The 26,360-nt window shown below is 42.3% G+C and overlaps 1 protein-coding gene across 1 annotated transcript in view; it reads right to left on the bottom strand.

Annotated features, from left to right (window-relative positions):
* npm1b (nucleophosmin 1b) overlaps positions 1–26,360 on the bottom strand; it is a 130,450-nt gene that overhangs the window by 90,159 nt on the left and 13,931 nt on the right. Inside the window, exons 3-5 of the mRNA XM_072577614.1 lie at positions 22,736–22,855; positions 14,921–15,014; positions 3,642–3,760 (exon numbers count right to left, since the gene is read on the bottom strand). Coding sequence (XP_072433715.1) covers positions 3,642–3,760; positions 14,921–15,014; positions 22,736–22,855 — 333 coding nt within the window. The remainder of the gene's footprint in view (positions 1–3,641; positions 3,761–14,920; positions 15,015–22,735; positions 22,856–26,360) is intronic.

Here is a 26,360-nt window from a genome sequence, read left to right as displayed (position 1 = left end):
GCAGCATGACCTCAGGACTCCGGAACTCAATTCCTCTACCAATAAAAGCCAGTACGCCATATGCCTTCTTCACTGCACTATTTACCTGGGTGGCAACTTTCAGAGATCTGTGTACATGGACACCAAGATCCCTCTGCTCTTCCACACTACCAAGTAGTCTACCATTAGCCCAGTAATCCATCTTTTTATTACTCTTACCAAAGTGAATCACTTCACACTTAGCTACATTGAACTCCATTTGCCACCTTTCTGCCCAGCTCTGCAGCTTCTCTATATCCCGCTGTAACCTGCCATATCCTTCCTCACTGTCTACAACTCCTCCGACTTTCGTATCATCCGCAAACTTGCTCACCCAACCTTCTAACCCTTCCTCCAGGTCATTTATAAAAATGACAAACAGCAATGGTCCCAAAACAGATCCTTGCGGACCACCGCTAGTGACGGCACTCCAAGATGAACCTTTGCCATCAACTACTACCCTCTGTCTTCTTCCAGAGAGCCAATTCCTAATCCAAACCTCCAACTCACCCTCAATGCCATATCTCTGTATTTTCTGCAGTAGCCTACCATGGGGGACCTTATCAAACGCCTTACTAAAATCCATATATACCACATCTACCGCTTTCCCCTCATCTACCTCCTTAGTCACCTTCTCAAAGAATTCAATAAGGTTTGTGAGGCACGACCTGCCCTTCACAAAACCATGCTGACTATCCTTGATCACATTATTCCTATCCAAATGTTCATAAATCCTATCCCTTACAATTCTCTCTAAGACTTTGCCCACAACAGAAGTGAGACTCACTGGCCTATAGTTACTAGGATTATCCCTACTCCCCTTCTTGAAGAAGGGAACCACGTTTGCTAGCCTCCAGTCCTCTGGCACTACTCCTGTCGACAAAGAGGACACAAAAATCAAGGCCAATGGCTCTGCAATCTCCTCCCTTGCTTCCCAGAGAATCCTAGGATAAATGCCATCAGGCCCAGGGGACTTATCTATTTTCACCCTCGCCAGAATTTCCAACACCTCTTCTCTACATATCTCAAAGCCATCCATTCTACTTATTCGTGCCTCAGTATTCATATCGACAACAATGTCCTGTTCCTGAGTGAATACTGACGAAAAGTATTCATTCAGTGCCTCCCCAATCTCTTCAGCCTCCACACGCAACTTCCCATTACTATCCTTGATTGGACCTATTCCTTCCCTAGTCATTCTTTTATTCCTAACATACCTATAGAAAGCCTTAGGGTTTTCCCTAATCCTACCAACTAAGGACCTTTCATGTCCCCTCCTTGCTGCTCTTAGCTCTCTCTTCAGGTCCTTCCGGGCTACCTTATAACTCTCAATTGCCCCTATTGAACCTTCACGCCTCATCTTTACAAAGGCCGCCCTCTTCCATTTAACAAGGGATTCCAACTCCTTATTAAACCACGGCTCCCTCACACGACCCTTTCCTCCCTGCCTGATAGGTACGTACTTATCAAGGACACCCATTAGCTGCTCCTTGAACAAGTTCCACATATCAATTACGCTCTTGCCTCGGAATCTACTTTTCCAATCCACACATCCTAAATCATGCCTCAATGCATCATAATTTCCCTGCCCCCAGCTATAACTCTTGCCCTGTAGTACACACTTATCCCTCTCCATCACTAGAGTAAAAATCACCGAATTGTGGTCACTGTCCCCAAAGTGCTCACCTACCTCTAGTTCTAATACCTGGCCTGGTTCGTTACCCAGAACCAAATCCAGTATGGCCTCACCTCTTGTTGGCTTATCTACATATTGTGTCAGGAAACTCTCCTGCACACATTGCACAAACACTGACCCATCTAACGAACTTGAGCTATAGCTTTCCCAATCAATATCAGGAAAGTTAAAGTCTCCCATAACAATCACCCTATTACTGTCACTCTTCTCCTGAATCATCTCAGTCCTGAATGGCTTACCCCTTAATCTTAGACTGTGACCCCTAGTTCCAGACCACCCCAACATCAGGAACATTCTTCCCGCATATACAACCTGTTCAGAGCCACAAGGATTTCATGTTTCTCTGAGATTCCCCACTCATTCTATAATTCCAGTGCATTTGTATCAGCATGGGTCAATTTGGCACCAAGGTTTTGAAAAATTTTCTTCACTCAGAGACCTTGTGGAATTTTCTATCATAGAAAAGGCAAAAAATGCAATGTTTTCAAGATGGAATTAGATATAGTTCTTCAGAATAAAGGGATCAAAGGATATGGAGAGAAAGCACAAATTTTTTTTTAGATTAGATTACTTACTTAATAAAGAGTCTAATGGCAGGATCACCAAAGAGATGGAAGGCAATCAGCAAAGAACCTGAAGACGGAGTGGGGAGATCTACCAGGATGTTGGAGATTTTAGTTATGGAGAGAGATTGGGCAGACTGGGGTTGTCTTTCTTATAGCATAGGAGATATGATGGAGACATACAAAATTATGAGAGGCATAAACAGGAAGGAACTTTTCCCCTTGATGGAGAATCAATGACCAAGTAGCACAGATTTAAAGGTCAGGGGCAGAAGGTTTAAGAGGAGACAAAAGGAAAACCGGTCCCACCCAAAGGACGGTCAGAATCTGGAACTTTGTTTGTAAGGTGGTCGGGGCAGAAACCCTCATAACGTTCAAAAAATATTTAGATGTACGCTCCCAATGCCAAGGAATACAGGCTGTTGGTTAAGAGCTGGAAAATGGCATTAGAATAGTTAAGTGGTTGTTTTAAACTGGTGTAGATAAAATTAGATTAGATTAGATTAGATTAGATTAGATTACTTACAGTATGGAAACAGGCCCTTCGGCCCAACAAGTCCACACCGCCCCGCCGATGCGCAACCCACCCATACCCCTATATCTACCCCTTACCTGACACTACGGGCAATTTAGCATGGTCAATTCACCTGACCTGCACATCTTTGTGACTGTGAGAGGAAACCGGAGCACCCGGAGGAAACCCACACAGACACGGGGAGAATGTGCAAACTCCACACAGTCAGTTGCCTGAGACGGGAATTGAACCCGGGTCTCTGGCGCTGTGAGGCAGCAGTGCTAACCACTGTGCCACCGTGCCGCCCATAATAAGATGGGCCAAAGGGTCTTTCGCTGTGCTGTAAATCTTTTACACTCTAAACCGAACAGAGGAATGGATATTGCTTATTTTTAAACACAGTAAGCTATTGGGATCTGGAATGCATTGCCAGAGCAAATGGAAGTTGCTACAATAGGCATTTCCAAGAGGGAATTGGATAAATAAATGTAGCAAAATTTAAAGGTTTTAAAAGGAATGAAACTTATCAAAAGTGCCCTTCCCAAAGCAAGCACTGATGCAATTCATCCTACAGCTTTCTTTAGTACTACATTATTCAGGGAAATTGCATTTTTATAAGTGGAGATACATGAACAATCCTGGAATTTAAGTGAAGATCAATGCCTCTGTTCATCCCTTACAGGAAATGGCCTCAAAACACTACACCACCACACCAGGGTTCATGTGTGATACAACTGTGCTTATAAACACTTAAGTTCAGATCTTTCATCCAAGGTTTAAAATAATCAATCCAGCATTGCATCATTGAGTGAGGTTCCCCACAAATATTAAGTTTTCCTCTGCTCCATACCTTAACAGGGTGCTGTGCACTGGGGGACATTGCAAGTTTAAGTTCCTTCTTCACAGGAGATTTCAGCTGGTGATTCTCTTCAGATTCAGATTCTGATTCGGAGTCAGAGTCAGATACACCTGTAAATATTTCAGAAAGTACTTGTTAAAAGTGCTTCAAAAAGTATTGAGCAATACTAAAAATTCTAAAGCTATCTAAACTATATTGAAATCATGTTGAAAGGGTGAAACATCAACTGTGAGGTTAGCTCAGTTGGAGGATGGTATGTGGTGTAGAGGGAAGACAACATGAATTCAGTTCCTCCAGAGGCTGAGGTTACCACGAAGGATTCTCCTTCAACATTTCCCCCCCCATCCCCACCTGAGGTATAATAACCCGCACATTAAAACGCCACCAGTTGTCTCTGATTAGAGAGCAGCCCCTTGGTCCTGGTGAGACTATGGTGACTTTGACTTTACCTTTTACTTATGTACAGGGTTCAGAACAAAACAAACCAAGACTACGATATTAGACAAACACTGAAGTTAAATATAGAGAGCAGGAAGGCAATGAAAACAAAGATTAGAATTTAGCAAGAAAAATAGGCATTGCCTAATCGAAGAGCTGTTAACCCACATACCAATATATATCTGTATAGGCATACCCATATATTAAAAATATATATAATTACATTATTCAGGAGTCTGGGATTTATTTGGGGTTTTACCCATTATTCTAACAATCAACACCCACAAATGAAAAGCCAAGTAAAACCCAACGGAACATTCCAGCTGCCAAATTTCACTTTCATAACAGGCAACTGTACTTCATAGTCTTATCTTGTATGAATAAACAGACTACTTGGAGGTACAAGATAAACTCAAAGTTTTGTTTGTAAAAACAGCACCTATGCAGCAAACCTATCATAAGTTTCCTCCTCTCATCATCCAAAACCTCAACTAAAAAGCAATGCTTTCCCAGGTCAACAATTTGCAACTCTTCGATACAGTCGCTGCAGTGCAATTCCAGGACTCCAGAGTCTTCAGAAACATAAGCAGAATCTCAGTACTGTCGTCCTGATCCAGTTTAGCTCAAAATTAGGATCTGCATGTCACCTAACCCCCAACTTGAGATTTACCAACTCACTAATGCAAAAAAAAACTGTCTGTCTCTTATGTCTTTTATACCTGTAGAAGTGCTCTGTTTGACTGGAATGTGTAGGCTGGCATGGAAAGGTTCTTTTGAACTGAACATCTATTGAGGCCTTGGTTAAGAACCTGCCACAACAATGTTTGTTGTTTTTAAAAAAAAAAGCAAGAGTCATAGTATTCATAGCCCGATGCAAGAGTTTTGTTTAAACTTCATTGAAGGGGGCTGAGAGCTTCCCTGGCTGGGTCTGCATTTCGTATCTACTCCTAGTTGCCTGGTCCTTTCTCCTTTCCCTTCTCATTGAAGGTCACTTCCAAGCAAAATAAAAAAGCAATTGGTTTTCATCTCCTCTAATTTATTATATAGTATTTGACACTCAACATGCTTGCCCAGAGGACAAACAAAATGCAGACAGAGTGACCACTTTGTTGAACACCTTCCACAAAATTCAATCCCCTAGCACAAGCAAGCTGCTGATCGTCATTTTTATTCTCCACCTTGCTTGCATGCTGACCTCTCTACTTCTTGCCCATTCAGGACTCCAGCAAACTCTAGGAACAGCACCTTATTTTTCAGTTTGGTAACCCAAAGCATTCTGGACTCAACATTAACTGCAACAGCTTTAGATCACAACCTCTGCCATCATCGCACTTTGTTTTTGTTATTTTGATGACTCAGTTTTGTAGTTTCTTTCCTTCCTTCACTTTTCATGCTGCCAACCATGGCTCATTTGGACACCCGTTTTTCTACCACCTCCACTAACACGTTGGTTATTGCATATAAAATCTTCCATCATTTAATCGTCTCTGCCTTCCACTACGAAAGATAATCACATCACGTGATGTTAACTCTCATCTTTTGTTTACAGGATTTAGGTGTCACTGGTTCAGGCAGTATAGTTTGCCCAAGAAAGTAGTGGTTGACTGAACCACTGTGGTTGTGTAGTGTCTATGCCCGAGTAGGTTATGTAGGTCAGGGTGGAGGAAGAGAGACATTAACAGATCTGTTAAGAAAGGGATTCGAGGATCTGTTATCCTCTCCGCACGTATTTCCTGTCTGAGTATTTCCAATATTTTACCTTTTCGTTCAGATTTCCAGCAACCGTAGCATTTTGATTTTATGCTTACAGCCTGAATCAGCTTCAGAAAGAATAAAGAAACTACCGTATTATTTGTGCAATCATTTATTTGAAATATTTGACATTTTAATACTCCAACGTCAGTACAGTCATTAATTCAGTGCTCAATTAGTGTTTTTAATTGCAAGGAGCATTAAAAGAAGACATTAGAAAGGAACCCATCCATTTGCCTCAGCAGCTGACTCAGCAGATTCTGGGGTATTGTTCTTCAATTTCAACAAACACACTTGAAGCTGGCCAAATTACTCCAAGGCTTTTTCTGCTGCAGTTTGAGGAACAACCCAACGATTGAGGACAATCCTGAATGACGATCGACAACACAAATTCAACTCCAAGCTGTGCAACTCCAGCATGAAGTCCCAGTGTCCTTCTATGGCTGTCAACTGTGCTTATGGTTGGGTGCACCAAAATCCGTACTTTTCTGAAGCTTGCAGATAAACCCCACTGATGGCTCAAAATCCTTTTCCCAAAGCAACTTATCTTCTCCCAGTGTCTTTCACGACCTGAAAGGTGCTGAACAACATCAACTTTCTCCAGTGTGCATGTCACACCATCGTAATGTGTGCATTTTGAAGTGCTTCAGGCTGGTGCAAGGCTCCCCAGCAATGGTGCTAGGTATGGCAGATGCACTGGGTTCACCTGTCCTTCGAAATGTGTTTGCATCACATCGAGACCAATCTGTGGTCAAAAAATAAAGTCCATAAATTACCCAGGCATTTGTTATTTCATTAACATTCAGGCAGATTTAAAAGTATGTGGGCTTCAGTTGTACACAGTTTCATAAGCAGACATGGAGCATCCACTCCAATAAACTTTCACAAACATGTATATGCACATACTTACCAAGATTATTCCTGACACCATCAATATTTGAGGAAACACTTCTCTCCAGGGTCTCAGCTGTATGAGGTTTTCTTTGTGAACCGGAGTCTTAAAGTGAAGGTTCCTGCTCCTACAACGCCTCTTTGAGCCTAAAGGTTGAATGAGAAGACTTTCACCCTAAAACAGCCTGGGCTGGAACCCTAAACTTGATCTGGGGTAACATATTAACACGTTAATTCACTCCTTAAGATGAGCCGATTACTCTGTTTCAAGTTATTAAAACTGAATCCAAGACAGTCAAAAGGAAATAGATTAAGTTCACATCCGTTTAAATGGGGTCACAGTGCAAATATTACTCAATGTTATTTAACTGCGCAAGTTTCAAAAATGCTTAACTTATACACCAATTTTACACAGTCAAAATAAGACTTCCAAAAGACAGTTCAGTCTTATAAGAGCTAGAAGTAGGCAGTTCAGCCCCTCGAGCGAGCTCCACTACTTCGTACTGTCGTGGCCGATCTCATCTCAGTCTCAACGTCATTTTCCTACGTGCTTCCCATAACCACTAGTAAACTAAAAATTTAACTATCTCCTCAAATTTATTCAATATTCCAGCATCCACTATATTCTGGGTAGTGAAGTACATGATCGTTTGAGAGAAGGGATTTCTCTTTATCTGTTTTAAGTCTGTTACCCTTCATCTCTCATTCTAGGTCACCCCAAGTGGAAATATTCTCTCTACATCTAATTTGTCAATCCCCTTTCAAGTTGAACTCCTCAGTCTAAAATCCAGAGGGTAGAAGAACATAACTACGAGATATGGAAGTTTCTAATCCCATTCAGGAGGTTTGAACCTAACCTTCAAAAGAGAAGATGGTTTGGGAATAGTCAGGATGATTCCACAATGATCAGTACCATTAGTGAGCCCTGAGATGCTGAAGCAGTCTACGTCCAAATGCAGCAGGATCTGGACAATAGCCAGCCATGGCATAGGGTGGAATTTAATTTCATTTTACGAAAGGAAACCTAGAATTCAGCTCAAAGGGCTGAATGGCCTACTCCTGCATCTATTGTCTATTGTTTATTGTCTAATTCAGAATCTACTGATGACCATCAAACCAGTGCTAATTGTCAGAAAAATTCATCTGGTTCCCTAATGTCCTTCAGGGAAGTAAATCTGCCATCTTCATCTGGTCTGGCCTGTGTGACTGCAGACGCACAGCAATGTGAATGGCTCTTAACTCCATCTAGGCAAATAGGGATGGGCAATAAATACCGGTCTAGCAGTGACAACCGCATCCTGTGAATGAATTAAAAGAAAACAAAGTCTAACCACCGTCCTTTGACATTACCATCACTGAAAACCTTGTTAATATCCTGGGGGATACCATTAACCAGAAACTGAACTAGACTAGCTGTATAAAAGCTAAAAATCACAACACCAGGTTATAAATTCAACAAGTCTATTTGGAAGTACAAGCTTTCAGAGTGCTGCTCCTTCCAAATGAACCTGTTGGACTATAACTCTGTTGTTATGAAGATGTAGAGGTACTGTACCTTTATGAGAATTGAAAAGCCAGCAAGGACTGCGAGACACAGTACAAAGTAACAATGTAACACTTAGTCGAAACCAATAGTACAACTGTTTTGCCATGGGACACAAAAACAAATTTAGCCTGTTTAAATTAGGCCCCAAAATACCAAAATCCAATCAAATTTGAATTTAGTATTTTTAAAATATTAAAACCAACGAAACGATCTGATGCTTTGGGGTATAAAACCAGACATTTTGAACAGCTGAGAACTGCCAAAAGACCAACACATGTAGGCTGCTGGCTCAAAAACTCAGAGGTATCTATCCATAGGTGGTGTTTGCAAGGCAGAACATCGAAACTGACAGAGAGAGAATGTACAGAAAGGAGATTCAACAAAGCCTATAGGTTTTGAAATGTGATTTTTTTTTGGATATCTTTAATTGGGATTTTTTTGTCAAAAAAGACTAGCACTGCAGAGTGGGAGGTAAACGATAGGTTTAAGAGAGAGATGAGATGTAAATAGTTGGTATTAATATTCTCTGTTGGATTGAGTAAAGTTGTTAATTTTCACTTTATAAATGAGAGGCAAAGAGGTCACTATTTAGAGTCACAGAGTCAGAGATGTACAGCATGGAAATAGACCCTTCAGTCCAACCTGTCCATGCCGACCTGATTTCCCAACCCAATCTAGTCCCACCTACCAGCACTCAGCCCATATCCCTCCAAACCCTTCCTATTTATATACCCATCAGATGCCTTTTAAAATGTTGCAATTGTATCAGCCTCCACCACTTCCTCTGGCAGCTCATTCCATACACGTACCACCCTGTGTGAAAAGATTGTCCCTTGGGTCCTTTTTATATCTTTCCCCTCTCACTCTAAACCTATGCCCTCTAGTTCTGGACTCCCCCACCCCAGGGGGAACACTTTGTCTATTTATCCTATCCATGCCCCTCATAACTTTGTAAAACTCTACAAGGTCACCCTCAGCCTCCAACGCTTCAGGGAAAACAGCCCCAGCCAGTTCAGCCTCTCCTTATAGCGCAAATCCTCCAACCCTGGCAACATCCTTGTAAAGCTTTTCTGAATCCTTTCAAGTTTCACAGCATCTTTCTGATAGGAAAGAGACCAGAAATGCACGCAATATTCCAACAGTGGCCTAACCAATGCCCTGTACAGCCTCAGCATGACGTCCCAACGCCTGCACTCAATACTCTGACCAATAAAGGAAAGCATACCAAACGCCTTCTTCACTATTCTATCTACCTGCGACTCCACTTTCGAGGAACTATGAACCTGCACTCCAAGGTCTCTTTGTTTAGCAACACTCCCTAGGACCTTATCACTAAGTGTATAAGTCCTGCTAAGATTTGCTTTCCCAAAATGCAGCACCTCACATTTATCCGAATTAAACTCCATCTGCCACTTCCCAGCCCATTGGCCCACCTAGCCAAGATCCTGTTGTAATCGGAGGGAACCCTCTTTGCTGTCCATGACACCTCCAAGTTTGGAGTCATCTGCAAACTTACCAACTGTACCTCGTATGCTCACATCCAAATTATTTATGTAAACAACAACAAGTATAGGACCCAGCACTGATCCTTGTGGCAGGCCTGGTCACAGGCCTCCAGTGTCAAAAACAACCCTCAACCACCACTCTCTTGTCTTCTACCTTTGAGCCAGTTTTGTATCCAAATGGCTAGTTCTCCCTTTATTCTGGAGATCTAACCTTACTAACCAGTCTCCCATGGGGAACATTGCCAAATGCCTTACTGAAGTCCATATAGATCACATCTACCACTTCTGCCCTCATCTATCCTCTTTGTTGCTTCCTCAAAAAACTCAATCAGGTTTGAGAGACATGATTTCCTATGCACAAAGCCATGTTGACTTTCTAAATACATGTACATCCTGTCCCTCAGGATTCCCTCCAACAACTGGCCCATCACCGACTTCAGGCTCACTGGTCTATAGTTCCCTGGCTTGTCCTTACGACCCTTCTTAAAGAGTGGCACCAAGTTAGCCAACCTCCAGTCTTCTGGCACCTCACCTGTGACTATCAATGATACAAATATCTCAGCAAGAGGCCCAGCAATTACTTCCCTAGCTTCCCACAGAGTTCTTGGGTACACCTGATCAGGTCCTGGGGATTTATTCACCTTTATGCATTTCAAGATATCCAGCACTCCCTCCTCTGTAATCTGGACATTTTGCAAGATGTCACCATCTATTTCCCTATAGTCTATGTCTTCCACATCCTTTTCCACAGTAAATACTGATACAAAATATTCATTTAGTATCTCCCCCATTTTCTGTGCTCCACACAAAGGCCGCCTTGCTGATCTTTGAAGGGCCCTAATCTCTCCCTAGTTACCCTTTTGTCCTTAATATTTTTTAAAAAACCCTTTGGATTCTCCTTAATTCTATTTGCCAAAGCTATCTCATGTCCCCGTTTTGCCCTCCCGATTTCCCTCTTAAGTATACTCCTACTTTCTTTATACTCTAAGGATTCACTCGATCTATCCTGTCTATACCTGACATATGCTTCCTTCTTTGTATCAACCAAACCCTCAATTACTTTCGTCATCCAGCATTCCCTATACCTACCAGCCTTCCCTTTCACCCTGACAGGAATATACTTCCTCTGGATTCTTGTTATCTCATTTCTGAAGGCTTCCCATTTTCCAGCCATCCCTTTACCTGCGAACATCTGCCTCCAATCAGCTTTCGAAAGTTCTTGCCTAGTATCAAAATTAGCCTTCCTCCAATTTAGAATTTCAACTTTTAGATCTGGTCTATCCTTTATCATCACTATTTTAAAATCTAATAGAATTATGGGCGCTGGCCCCAAAGTGCTCCCCCACTGACACCTCAGTCACCTGCTCTGCCTTATTTCCCAAGAGTAGATCAAGTTTTGCACTGTCTCTAGTAGGTACATCCACATACTGAATCAGAAAATTTTCTTGTACACTCTTAAATACCTCTCCATCTAAACCCTTAGCAGTCCCAATTTATGTTTAGAAAGTTAAAATCCCCTACCATAACCACCCTATTATTCTTACAGATAGCTGACATCTCCTTACACGTTTGTTTCTCAATTTCCTTCCGACTATTAGGGGGTCTATAATACAATCCCAATAAGGTGATCACCCCTTTCTTATTTCTCAGTTCCACCCAAATAACTTCCCTTGATGTATTTCTGGGAATATCTCCCCTCAGCACAGCTGTAATGCTACTCCTTATCAAGAATGCCACTCCCCCTCCTGTCTTGCCTCCCTTTCTATCCTTCCTGTAGCACTGGTATCCTGGAACATTAAGCTGCCAGTCCTGCTCATCCTTGAGACATGTTTCTGTACAGGATGAATATTTTCTGTGTTGCTGGCTTAAATTAGCCGAGAGATTCACCACATGTTGTAACACTTGTGATTTTTAAATTTTGTCCACCTCAGTCCAACACCAGCACTTTCACTTTGCAGCCGTATAAATACACAGTGGTTACCTACTCATCCCCTTCATAGTTCAGAGGCGACAACTGCTCCTGTGCAAATGCTAACTCACCTCCTGACTCCCTAAAGACTGTCTGCCATCTACAAAGACACAAGAAAGAATTGTGATGGAATATTCCCCACTTACCTGGATGAATACAACTCCAACACCACTCAAGCAGCTTGACACTATCCAGGACAAAGCAGCCCACTTGATTGATACCACAGCCACTTCCTCCACCACCACTCAATAGCAGCAGTGTAACCCAATTATAAGATGCATGGCAGAAAATCTCCAAAGATCCTTAGACAGCACCTTCCAAACCCATAACCATGTCAATCTAGAAGGACTAAAGCAGCAAATACAACAAATGGCACCACCACCACCTCCAAGTATCAAGCCACTCACTGTCCTGACTTGGAAAGAGATCACTGTTCCTTCAGGTGTTGTTGGGTCAAAATCCTGGAATTTCCTGTAACAATTCAAAGCAGCAGCTCACCACCTCTTTCTCAGGAAGAGCTAGGGATTGGCATTAATGCTAGTCAAGCCAACTATGCCCACATCAACAGTGAATAGAAAGTAGATTCACTCAAAAAGGAAAAATAAATGGTAAATATATTCAGAGGCCCCCAGACGATAAAGAAGTCGAAATTAAAATAGAACAACAAAATTAAACTTATGGCATGTGGAAAATACAAGAGAGAATCAGAGGATCACAAAGTGCAGAGAGGTGGTGAAAAACCATATTCAGGGAGAGAGTCAGTCTTTCCTGGACTCAGAGGGGATGTCAGATAACTGGAGAAATGCAGACATTATGCCATTGTTCAAAGAAGTTTGAATGTATAAGCCCAACAATTACAGACCTGTCAGTTTGCAATGGACAGAAACTTGCTAAACATTTAATGGTGAGTAAGCTTCTAGAAACAAATAATTCAGGATAGAAATAGTAGCCACGCAAAAAGAGAGAGTGGCTGATTATCTTGAAGCAGCATTTACTTCTAAAAGGAGGTAATCAATGCCTGACGGACTTACAGGAGCTTTTTTTAAAGAAAGAGATAACAGAAAAGATCAACGAGCATAATTCAGTTGATTTAGATTTTCAGGTGGTGTTCAATACAGTGCCACACAGACTTGAGAAAAAAATTTAGTTATTAAATAAACAGGGACAGTAGCAACAGATGCAAAATTGGTTGAGATTTAGGAAACAGTACTGGTCAGTGGATATTTTACAGACTGGATCAAGGTTTGCAATAGAATTCCCTTAGACTTAGTACTTTATCTCTTGCTGTCTGATGTACATTATTGATTTAGATCTTGGCATCTAGGGGAAAATTTCAGAGTTTGTGGATGGGTCAAAACTCTATCATTGTCAACTATAAAGAGAACAGTGTAGAACTCCAAAAAGGTGAGCAGACAGGTAGCAAATGAAAATCAAATGAAAAGTGAGAAGTGTTACATTTTGCTGGAAAGAACATGAACAGCCTGTATAAAGCAGGGGATACTTCACTGAAGAGAACACGTGGAGTAGAGGATGTAGATCTATATAGATCACTGAAGGTGGTTGAGAGAGCGCAAGGGGATGCTGCTGAATTTGTAAAAGACACTTGTTAGATTTCAGCTGTAATTCTGAGTAACTCTGGGTGCCGCACTACAGGAAGAACATGAATGCATTGGAGAGAGTGAACAGGAGACTTGAAAAAGTGGTTTGAGGAACGAGAATCATCAATTAAGAGGATCGATTGGAAAGGCTGGGAATGTTCTCCTTAGAAAGGAGACAGGATTCATTTTAAAATTGACAGGTCTGGATAGATTAGATAGGGAGAAATCTCCCCCTTATAAAAGAATCAAGAAAGAGGGAGCACAGTTTTAAAGCAAATGTGGTGAGAGAAAAAGAAACTTTGCATGAGTGGTTCAGATCTGGAATGCACTGCCTGGAAGGATGCTGGGTGCAGAATCAGTTCAAGCACTCAGCTGGATATATAAGCTCCTTTATAACCAAGGCATTTCTTTGCTTAAAGAAATCAAAGCATTAGGGGTGAAGTGCCTCCATGTTGATCAGCCCATGGGAAGCCTGTCATACACAAAGTCTAGCTTCTTATTGTTAACCACTTAGTGTCAGGAGGTGAAGCCTGTGCCAGTGCCAGTGGGGCAGCTACAATGGCCGACACAGTAAACCAGACTGGAGCTGGCACATGGTGCTCGACTCAAAGGCTGCCATTTGCCCTTGTTCCATATAATCCTTCAGAGAAAACCGCTCAATTCTTTACGTTCGGTGATGAAAGGTCAGTGAACTGACAGTGCAGTTGCTGAGCGAAGTAGCTCCTTTTATGCTTAAGTGTGAACCCTGGCTGATGTGCAACAGGTAGTCACTGGTGCAAACAGCACCACCCTGGTAAGTGAACTGAAATGACAGACACTGATAGAAGTCCCTGGCTCCTAAACTCCAGTCTTTCTGCCCTCTGCGGTGGCACACTTCCAAATGATAACTTCCGCTACGCAATGTTTCATGCCCAATGAGCGAATGTTCCATACTCTGTCAGGGCACAGATCATTTATTCACTTGTAGCTGCAGTGGTGCATGACCACGGACCTCTGCAGCCATTTAGGTCCAGGCCACATTTATCAGTTGGGATGACATCTCGCTAAAACATGGCACTTTGACATCTCCTGGAGTGGATGGGGTTGATGAACAGAGGCTGTGTGCAGCTCCGCAGTTGCACACAGCGTTGTCCAGGTATCTTTTAAATATGGATGCTGGAGACCAGTGGCTCTCAGAACACAGCAAAATGTTTCCCCTCCGAGACATTCTACAAAGAAATATATCAGCAGTCCTTTAAGTGTTGCTGGGTCAAAGTCATGAAACTCCCTCGTTGCAGGTCTATCTAGAGCAGAGGCGACTGCAGGAGGTCAAAAAGGCAACTTGCTATCACTTCCTCCAGGCAACAAGCAGTGGATAAGACATGCTAGCCACCATTTCCCACGAAGTGATTTGAAATAAAAAGAACTTTCTGTTCATAAAATTTGGTTTTACCCACACGAACAAGTAATTATTCAGAAAAATCAGAAGCTTCCCCAGAATTCCATTCCACTATTACACTCTTATCCACACTTGCATTTCAAAAGTAAAATTACGTGCAATAGTTTTAAAGGTAATGCACTGTGAAACTCACCAACAATGTGCTCTCCGCTGATGTAGATGGGACCTGAACCAGTCTTCAGACGTAAACAGACTGGAGGGGACACCTCAAACCCTCCCAGGACGGTCTAGAATGAAAAATGGGCGTTACAATTTTGTTGTTTCAAATCATGTGTTCATTTACTCAACATACTATATCAGGTCCACATTAAAGGCCCCTTCCAGGCTCACCAATTACTTTATTGATTAACTTGACACAGACGATTTTCACAGTTTGGTTAAGTGCATGTACAGAATTTGCATTCAAGACTGAAGCATAATCACTCTGTCCATCAGAAGTTGTCCTAACATCCTATGGGGGTTAAAAAGCAAGAGGTGCCTAATTTTCATCAATGTACTGTATCAAGTTACATTGCTGTACCAATATTAGAAATACTATAATTAGTCTGTGCCTTGAGATGGCGGTAATGATTCCAGGGTTATCTTGGGATCACATATGGAGATACCTGAGGCTGTAAGACACAGAAGCAGACACAGGCCATTCAGCCCATTGAATCTGCTCTACCATTCAAAAAGATCATGGCTGATCGGATAATCCTCAAATCCATCTGCCTGCCTTTTCCCCATTACACTAAATTCCCTTACCAATTAAAAATCTGTATCATATTTATTAATGCCCTGAAGGCTGAGGGGTGACCTTTTGAAATCCTGAGCGGCATGGATAGGGTAAGTAGACAAGGTCTTTTCTTCGGGGAGGGGGGTTCAGAACTAGAGGGAATAGGTTTAGGGTAAGAGGGGAAAGATTTAAAAGGGGCCCCAAGGGACAACGTTTTCACACAGAGGGTAGAGTGAGTGTGTGGTATGAGCTGCCAGAGGAAGTGTTGGAGGCTGGTACAGTTACAACATTTAAAAGGCATCTGGGTGGGTATATGAATGGGAAAGGTTTAGAGAGACATAGGTTAAGTGCTGGCAAATGGGACTAGATTTAGTCAAGTTGGCATGGATGAGTTGGTCTGAAGGGTCTGTTTCCGTGCTGTACCTCTGTGACTCTTTAACTCGGCCTCGGCAACACTCTGCAGTGAAGAATTCCACAGACTGACCACTCAGTTATTCCTTGCCTCTGTCCTAACTGGGTGACCTGTTACTCAGATTAGGATCTCTAATCCTAGATTCTGCCAGAAGGACAATGACCTCTTTCCACCTACCCTGTCAAGTGCACTAAGAATCTAATATGTTTTCATAAGGTCCCTTCTCATTCTCCTAAACTCTAATGGGTAAAGATCAACCTAATCAACCTCTCCATAATCGGTGATCAACCTCATGTACATTCTCTGGATGACCCCTCAACGTCAGTATACCTTTCCTTAGGCAAGGGGACCAAAATGGTTCACAGTATTCAAAAAGGTACTGTGAAACACAAACAGAAATTGCTGGAAAATCTCAGCATGTGTGAACAGAAACTAGAGTTAGTTATCTTTCATGTCTGACTCATGCATGGTTTCAATTTTGCCAGAACTCCCTATTTTTATACTCTATTCCCCTTGAACAAATTCATGACAGTTTCACTCGAGCCTCTTCCCATCTCTCCCCCGGTAGCCTTCTCCCTCACATGCTGGTCTAGACTTCCCCTTAAACTAAGCACTACAATCAATTCCTCTGTATTGAGAATCAGACATTCACACCACCCTGTGGGTAAAAATGTTTATTCCAAATTCCTTGTATTTTGTGATTATCCAATATTAACAACCGGTAGTTACCCTCTTCCCTACAAGAAGCATGTTCTCCAGAAGAACCTACAATAGTATATAAAAAAAGAAATGAAATTAAGCCCCAACAACTCTTTCCCATTTTGTAAATAAGCATTCATTTCATGCATCAGCTTTGTAAATCTTCAATGCACCCTCTTTATAAAATACAAATCATAGAATTCCTAGTGTGGAAGCAGGCCATTCAGCCCATAGAGTCCACACTGATACTCCGAGCGTACCACCCAGACCCACCCCCTACGCCATATTAGTACGAATTGAGGATTGATTAAACACAGAAGACAGAATTCAAATTAATGGGCCTTTTTCCGTATGATAAGATCGAAGTAGCCGAGGATCAGTCTTTGGGCCTCAATTGTTAACCATCTATATTAATGACTTGGAGGAGGCAGAATCAATGCATCCAAATCTGAAATAAAAATAGGTGGAAGGGTATGGGTGACGAGGACATAACGAACCTCCAAGGGAATATCAATAGGCTGAGTGAGTGAACAAAAACACGGTACATGGAATTTAATGTAGGAAAGTATTTTTACTTTCCATTTTTACTCGAGCAGTAATTGATCTCATGCAAAAGTCAACCCCTTATTTTCGGCCACATTAGCTGGAATTTTCCATATCTCATGTAAATGTCAACCCTAGTTCTTCACAGACAACAGATCAACGTTTCTGAGTCAGTGCACCGATCATCACGTCCCGCTCCAGCTTTCCAGGCTGCCAGTTGTTCTGCTCTGCTCTTGGCCTTACAGCTGTTATGCTCCCTTCCAGGTTTTCATAATTACCTTAATTTGATGTTTTTTTAAAAACTTTATTTGTTTAGAAATCAATTGGGCTTCTATGAATAAGACAGTATGAATTTTGACGGGTATGAATTTTAGCCCCTCAAAAGTAGTATCTATGTAATAGTCAACCCCATAAATTTGACCTTTAAAAGTAGTCAAAACAATCCAACTATTACTTGAGTATATATGCTAACTATTGGTCAAGGCAGCATAAAACCCCAAAGGATCTTTGCCTTTTTCAAAGGCATTGTCCAACAAGGTACTTCATTGTCAGTCCATGTTGTGGATGGAGTAAAGTTGGAATCTATGGCCCAGGACAAAGGGGCTACAACTAAGTTAAGCCAATGATCTTAGGAGGCGCAGTGGTTATCACTGCTGCATCACAGCACCAGAGTCCCAGATTCGATTCCAGCATCGGGCAACTATCTGGTGGGATTTGCACATTCTTCCTGTGTCTGCGTGGGTTTCCTCCGGGTGCTCTGGTTTCCTCCCACAGTCAAAGATGTGCAGGCCAGGTGAATTGGCCATGTTAAATTGCCCATATAGTGTTTGGTGTATTAGTCAGAGGGAGGTGGGTCTGGATGGGTTGCTCTTCGGAGGGTCAGTGTGGACTTGTTGGGCTGAAGGGCCTGTTCCTACACTGTGGGGAATCTAATCTAATCTTCTTTAGTCTCGTGTAAGTTGTGTGTTCTAAAGACCAGACCGAAAAGCTTCCAGTGTAAACAAAGAAAAATCCAATTGCTATTATTGTAGAATGAGGCATGCAGGGTTACTATCTGTACTAAACAAATATATCATACAGGAAATAGACTCCGATCTACAAAAGTTCCTTTCACAGTGAAAGGATGAAAAAAAAAGGTAGCATCAATATACCACATGTTTGTTTATAACACTGAGGTCTTCTAGCTCCCATAAAGAAAATTATCTGACAGGAATGGTAAACTCACCTTTACTGTATATTTATTTGAATTATCTATGAAAGTAGCAATTGTACTTGACCATTTCTATTTCAGCCCTTGCTGTAAATGGGTATTTTAATGCATTCTCCCGATTGCTCACCAAACTCGAACAGAGAAATGTTGCAGGGTAAACATTAGTAATTTCTGCAGAATTTCCAAGAATTTTCTTCTTCCTTTCTAAAACTGAGGTGAACAGAGGGGGCAGAGATAATCTGGACCACCTACCATTTACCATAGCCTGTCACAGAAGCATAGATTTTATGGCACAGGAGGCCACTTGGCCCACGGTGTCTGCATCAACTCCCGAATGAGCAACAAACCTGTGCCTTTCCCCTTAACCCGCCATTACCTGCTTTCTCTGAAAAAACAATGATTCCCTTCCCGATGATTGACTGATTTTTTACAAGGAATGAGGGGTACGTCGGCTCCCAAAAGATCAATTGTGTTAGGGGATTCTGCAGACAGACGTTGCCGTAGACAGCAGAATGGAGTGTTGCTTCCCTGGTGCCAAAATCAAGGATGTCTCAGAGAGGGTGCAGTATGTTCTCATGGGGGAAGAGAGGCCAGCAGGAGGTCATTGTCCACATTGGAACCAATGACATTGGAAGGGAAAAGGTTGAGACTCTGAAGGGAGATTACAGACAGTTCGGCAGAAATTTAAAAAGGAGGTTCTCAAGAGTAGTAATGTCTGGATTACTCCCAGTGCTACAAGCTAGTGAGGGCAGGATGAGGAGGATAGAGCAGATGAATGCATGGCTGAGGAGCTGGTGTATGGGAGAAGGATTCACATTTTTGGATCATTGGAATCTCTTTTGGGGTAGAAGTGACCTGTACAAGCAGGACGGATTGCACTTAAATTGGAAGGGGACAAATATACTGACAGGGAAATTTGCTAGAACAGTTTGGGAGGATTTAAACTAGTAAGGTGGTGGGGTGGGACCCAGGGAGATAGTGAAGAAAGAGATCAATCTGAGACGGCTACAGCTGAGAACAGAAGCGAGTCAAACAGTCAGGGCAGGCAGGGACAAGGTAGGACTAATAAATTAAACTGCATTTATTTCAATGCAAGAGGCCTAACAAGGCAGATGACCTCAGGGCATGGTTAGGGACATGGGACTGGAATATCATAGCAATTACGGAAACATGGCTCAGGGATGGGCAGGACTGGCAGCTTAGTGTTCCAGGATACAAATGCTACAGGAAGGATAGAAAAGGACGCAAGAGGAGGGGGAGTGGTGTTTTGATAAGGGATAGCATTACAGCTGTGCTGAGGGAGGATATTCCCGGAAATACATCCAGGGAAGCTATTTGGGTGGAACTGAGAAATAAGAAAGGGATGATCACCTTATTGGGATTGTATTATAGACCCCCTAGTAGTCACAGAGAAATTGAGAAACAAACTTGTAAGGAGATGTCAGCTATCTGTAAGAATAATAGGGTAGTTATGGTAGGGGATTTTAACTTTCCAAACGTCGTCTAGGATTGCCATAGCGTTAAGGTTTAGATGGAGAGGAATTTCTTAAGTGTGTACAAGACAATTTTCTGATTCAGTATGTGGACGTACCTATTAGAGAAAGTGCAAAACTTGACCTACTTTTGGGAAATAAGGCAGGGCAGGTGACTGAGGTGCCCATGGGGGAGCACTTTGGGGCCAGCGCCCATAATTCTATTAGATTTTAAAATAGTGATGATAAAGGATAGACCAGATCTATAAGTTGAAGTTCTAAACTGGAGAAAGGCTAATTTTGACGGTATTGGGCAAGAACTTTTGAAAGCTGATTGGAGGCAGATGTTCGCAGGAAAAAGGGATGGCTGGAAAATGGAAAGCCTTCAGAAATGAGATAACAAGAATCCAGAGGAAGTATATTCCTGTCAGGGTGAAAGGGAAGGCTGGTAGGTATAGGGAATGCTGGATGACTAAAGAAATTGAGGGTTTGGTTAAGAAAAAGGAGGAAGCATATGTCAGGTACAGACAGGATAGATCGAGTGAATCCTTAGAAGAGTATAAAGAAAGTAGGAGTATACTTAAGAGGGAAATCAGGAGAGCAAAACGGGGACATGAGATAGAATTAAGGAGAATCCAAAGAGATTTTACAAATATATTAAGGACAAAAGGGTAACTAGAGAGAGAATAGGGCCCCTCAAAGATCAGCAAGGCGGCCTTTGTGTGGAACCAAAGAAAATGGGGGAAGATACGAAATGAGCATTTTGCATCTGTATTTACTGTGTAAAAGGATATGGAAGATGTGGACTGTAGGGAAATAGATGGTGACATCTTGCAAAATGTCCAGATTACAGAGGAAGTGCAGGATGTCTAGAAATGGGTAAAGGTGGATAAATCCCCAGGACCTGATCAGGGGAACTCTGTGGGAAGCTAGAGAAGTGATTGCTGGGCCGTTTGCTGAGTTATTTGTATCATTGATAGTCACAGGTGAGGTGCTGGAAGACTGGAGGTTGGCAAACGTGGTGCCACTCTAAGAAGGGTGGTAAGGACAAGCCAGGGAACTATAGACCGGTGAGCCTGACGTCGGTGGTGGACAAGTTGTTGGAGGGAATCTGGAGGGACAGGATGTACATGTATTTGGAAAGGCAAGGACTGATTCAGGATAGTCAACATGGCTGTGTGTGTGGGAAATCATGTCTCACAAACTTGATTGAGTTTTTTGAAGTAGTAACAAAGAAGATTGATGAGGGAAAAGCAGTAGATGTGATCTATACGGACGTCAGTAAGGCGTTCGACAAGATTCCCCATGGGGAGACTGATTAGCAAGGTTGGATCTCATGGAATACAGGCAGAACTAGCCATTTGGATACAGAACTGGCTCAAAAGGTAGAAGACAGAGCATGGTGGTGGAGTTTTTCAGACTGGAGGCCTGTGACCAGCGGAGTGCCACAAGGATCGGTGCTGGGTCCTCTACCTTTTGTCATTTACATAAATGATTTGAATGCGAACATAAGGAGGTACAGTTAGTAAGTTTGCAGATGACACCAAAATTGGAGGTGTAGTGAACAACAAAGAGGGTAACCTCAGATTACAACAAGATCTGGACCAGAGGGCCAATGGGCTGAAAAGTAGCAGATGGAGTTTAATTCAGATAATTGCGAGGTGCTGCATTTTGGGAAAGCAAATCTTAGCAGGACTTATACACTTAATGGGAAGGCCTGAGGGAGTGTTGCTGAACAAAGACCTTGGAGTACAGGTTCATAGCTCCTTGAAAGTGGAGTCACAGGTAGATAGGATAGCGAAGGCGGCGTTTGGTATGCTTTCCTTTAACAGTCAGAGTATTGAGTACAGGAGTTGAGGGGTCATGTTGCAACTGTACAGGACATTGGTTAGGCCACTGTTGGAATATTGCATGCAATTCTGGTCTCCTTCCTATTGGAAAGATGTTGTGAAACTTGAAAGGGTTCAGAAAAGATTTACAAGGGTGTTGGAGGATCTGAGCTACAGGGAGAGGCTGAACAAGCTGGGGCTGTTTTCCCTGGAGCGTCGGAGGCTGAGGGGTGACCTTATCGAGGTTTACAAAATTATGAGGGGCATGGATAGGATAAATAGGCAAAGTCGTTTCCCTGAAGTCAGGGAGTCCAGAACTAGAGGGGATAGGTTTAGGGTGAGAGGGGAAAGATATAAAAGAGACCTAAGGGGCAACTTTTTCACGCAGAAGGTGGTACGTGTATGGAATAAGCTGCCAGAGGATGTGGTGGAGGCTGGTACAATTGCAACATTTAAGAGGCATTTGGATGGATATATGAATAGGAAGGGTTTGGAGGGTTATGGGCCAGGTACTAGCAGGTGGGACTAGATTGGTTTGGGATGGCTGGTCATCATGGACAGGTTGGACTGAAGGGTCTGTTTCCATGCTGTACATCTCCTGGATTCTATGACTACAAGCAGATCATAGTAAGCAAGGATGTACAGATTAAAAGGGTTTAGAGAAAGGCATACAGGTTACTTGCACAGGGCATGCGCAACTGTGTCGCTGTCATATTATCAGTTCAGTCAAACAATCAGGAACCATCTTCGCCAACTGAAAGAAAATACTTTGCTCTTTGAGCTCTGCTTCGATCCCAAACAACTACTTGATTTAACAAACAAGCACACAATGAATAAATGTACAGGCACAGACGGATTGGGTAGGAACTAACAGAGCCAGGAATCATTTCTCCTGCATGAAAGAATTTACACAACAGTACCTGATCATCCATCTGTACCAGCTAGGTGGTCTCATTTCCTGGACTCCATTTGCATTACTTCCAATTTCCACTATGCTTTGCAAACAACCTACCTACTAACACAATACATATTAAATGCAAATGCTTGAGCATATATGGAGGCACTTACTGTAGTTAGAATGGACGGTTTCAGAGACGTCAAAGGCACTTTGATCATTTTCCCATTCGGGTTCATAGCCTCTAGCTCAATGACGTGCAGCTCATCTTTTGTTTCTGCACCCACACATACCTATGGTCAGAAAACAAAAATAAAAAGGTTATCGCCTTTTCACAAAAAAGTGAAAAAATATTTACAAAGGAGGCCTATAAACCAATTTCTTTCAACTTCATCATTGATGCTTAAAAAAAGGAGAAAAATGACACAACCACAGTATTGGAGACTTGTGGTTGTGTTGCTGAGGATTGGCAAGACAATTGTGCAAGTCACCATCTAGTGGCATCAGCTAGTTATGACAGTGAAAACAAACGATGCAAAAAGCCCTGATGTTTCACAGAGTCGATCACCACAATCTCATTGGAAAAAGTTTCACTGCACTCCAAACTGCATTGCATCCAATAGATCGATTTCAAAGTGCTGATCGTTTGTGCCTTCATGAACAGGGCAGCTAATATGCAAGATGCTACGAAGGCCAAATGCGACGAGTGACCCAATAAATCAGTTTCTAGTGGCGTTGGTCAAGGGGATATTACAGACAGGATACTGGGAAAACACAAAGTTCTTTCAAATGATGTCAAGGAATCATAATCTGAACAGACACCTGACAGTGCTGCACTGGATGTGTCATCTTAATTATATGATCAACTTGTGAAGGCATCGGAAACTGAAAACAAAAAATGTTATTGCAAAAGGGGGAAGGTTTATCAAGTTATTATTAATGCAAGTTGATGGCCCCCACAGTAGTGGCATATGACACATGTAGTTAGTAACAACTGCAAATACAAAAGGAGTAACAAATACATCCTGTTTGCATACAGTCTCAAATTCATATAGAATATCAACGAGCAGTTTAACCTTTTTAACGTTGTTAGCAAAATGACAATACAAAAGGATAGAGTAACAGTACTTTCTGGCCGTGCAGGATTTCCTTTTTTGGCTGGTGTTTAAGAGGTATTGACTAAAATGGCACCTTGACTTGACTAAACTTCCAGAATGTGGAAACACTTGCAATTCAGCATGGAAAGGGGAGTTGCAAAGGTCAGCTCTGGTAGTACAAAAATAACTGCTCGATTCCAGGAGACAAAAGCAATCCAAATCAATATTAAGCAATTACACCAGGGTAGGTCATGGCAAGAGGCAAGAATTTATAAAAAATTCATTTGTCACCGGCTGTGCCAGTATTTATTGCCACTCCCTCATTGCCCTCGAGGTGGTAGTGAGCGGACTTCTTGAACTGCTGCAGCCCGGCCCACAATGCCCTCAGGAAGGGAATTCCATAAAATATTTAATGCTTCACTCTGAATGTTGACAGACATTTGTTAAGCGAATGACTATATTTAATCTAACCTCATGAGCACATCCTTAAGAGTCCATTCACTCAACTGCATTCGATATTCTTACACTCTTAATACCACCTCCAGAGTTGAACAAAGATCCATCTCAGACTGCTTCAGTGGTCCCCAGCATTACAGATTCCAGCCTTCAGCCACTTTGATCACTTCACATGTTATGAAGAAATAACTGGAGGCATTTGATATTTTGATATTGCAAAAGCAACAGACCTTACAACAAATCACCAATAATGCTGAAGAATTGTACACCTTTCAGCACCCCTGGCCAAGCAGTTCCAGTGTAGCTACATCTACTCAACAATGTGGAAAAGTGCCCTGGTACATCCTGTATACAAAAAGCAGAACAAGTCAAACCTGGCCAATAACTAGGAGAAAGTGAGGACTGCAGATGCTGGAGATCAGAGCTGAAAATGTGTTGCTGGAAAAGCACAGCAGGTCAGGCAGCATCCAAGGAGCAGGAGAATCAATGTTTCAGGCATGAGCCCTTCTCAGTTTCAAGATCATATTTACTAGAGTATATCATCAAGGAGCCCTAGGAAGACCAAGATCAATGAGAATCAGGATGAAAATTTTATGCAGGCTGAAGTCATACCTGGCACACAAGAAAACGGTTGTGGAGATCAGCTTCAGCAGAAGCCCCTCAGGGTACTGTCCTAGGTGCAACCATCTTCAGCTACTTCATCAATGACCTTCTCTCCATCATAAGGTCTGAAGTGGGATGTCTGCTTGGCCCTCTGGTTTAGAGGGATATGGGCTGGTAAATGGGACTAGATTAATTTAGGATAGGTTGTCAGCATGGACAAGTTGGATCAAAGGGTGCGTTTCCATACTGTACAACACTGCGACAATCAATGTCTAAGCAATTACCAGCAACTAGAAGTGGAATTGGATCAGCTATTTAAAAACTGCAGCTACAAGGGGAGGTCAGAAGCTAGGAACTCAAAGTGACATAATTCCTAACACTCCAAAGCATGCCCACCATTTAGAAGATGCAAGTTAGAAGCTGATGGAACTCTCCTACCTTCCTGGATGAGTATAGCTCTGACAACAGCAGCACCACCTGCAAGTTCCCCCTCCAAATCACTCACCCCTCTGAGTTGGAAATATATCATAGCTCCTGCATTGTTACTGGGTCACACTGCTGCAAATCCCTAACAGCATCATGGGCGCAACAACAACTTCTTGAGAGCAAACAGGAATCACTAATTAATGTAAGTCCAGCATAACCCAGTTTCCATGAATACATTAAAATACTTAGCTCAGATCAAGCTTGTTCTTTTTATTTTATTATCGGTTTCTTTGGCTTATTTTCCTATCCCTCTCACTTCCAAAGGAAGTGCATCATTTTGCTATGTTAAGAGATAATTAAGATGAAAATAGTTATGAAAACAAAAAAAAAATTGTTGAAATATGGGAGAAGGCCATTCATCCCCTCAAGCCTATTCTGCTATCTAGATCAAGACTAAATCATCTACCTCAATGCAACTTTCCCACACTATCCTCAAATATACAGTAGTGTGCGCAATTCTTAAATGCACATTATTGGAGGAAGTGATAGCACTGGAGAGACTGCTTGGCAGAAGAGTTTCAGTTATGACGAGAAATTGGACAGACTGGAGTTAGTTTCCCTAGAGCAGAGAGGATTGTCATTAAACTTTGGGGTCCGACAAAGGACAGACACAAGGCAACTTTTCTTCTTGATACAATGACCAGGAAAGATAGATTTAAGGTAAGGAGCAGAAAGTTAGAGAGATACCAGAAGGTGGGAATCTGGAACTCACTGCTTGTAAGGGTGGGAGAGATAGAATCCCTCATAACATGCAAGAAGCATTTAGATGCCCATTTGAGATGCCATGTAATACGAGGCTATGCGTGAAGCACTGGAAAACAGGATTAAAACAGTCAAGAGGTTGTTTTGACTGGCATTGACTCAATGGGCTGAAGGGCCTTTTCCTGTGCTGTACCTAGAGTCAGAGATGTACAGCATGGAAACAGACCCTTCGGTCCAACCAGTCCATGCCGACTAGCTATCCCAACCTAATCTAGTCCCACCTGCCAGCGCCCGGTCCATATCCCTCCAAACCCTTCCTATTCATATACCCATCCAAATGCCTCTTCAAATGTTGCAATTGTACCAGCCCCCACCACATCCTCTGGCAGCTCATTCCATACACGCACCACCCTGTGTGAAAATGTTGCCCCTTAGGTCTCTTTTATATCTTTCC

The sequence above is a fragment of the Chiloscyllium punctatum genome, chromosome 1 (assembly GCF_047496795.1).
Source record: "Chiloscyllium punctatum isolate Juve2018m chromosome 1, sChiPun1.3, whole genome shotgun sequence".
Classification (NCBI taxonomy): domain Eukaryota; kingdom Metazoa; phylum Chordata; class Chondrichthyes; order Orectolobiformes; family Hemiscylliidae; genus Chiloscyllium; species Chiloscyllium punctatum.
Note: the sequence above shows the minus strand (reverse complement) of the source record. Positions and strands in the feature narration are given on the sequence as shown.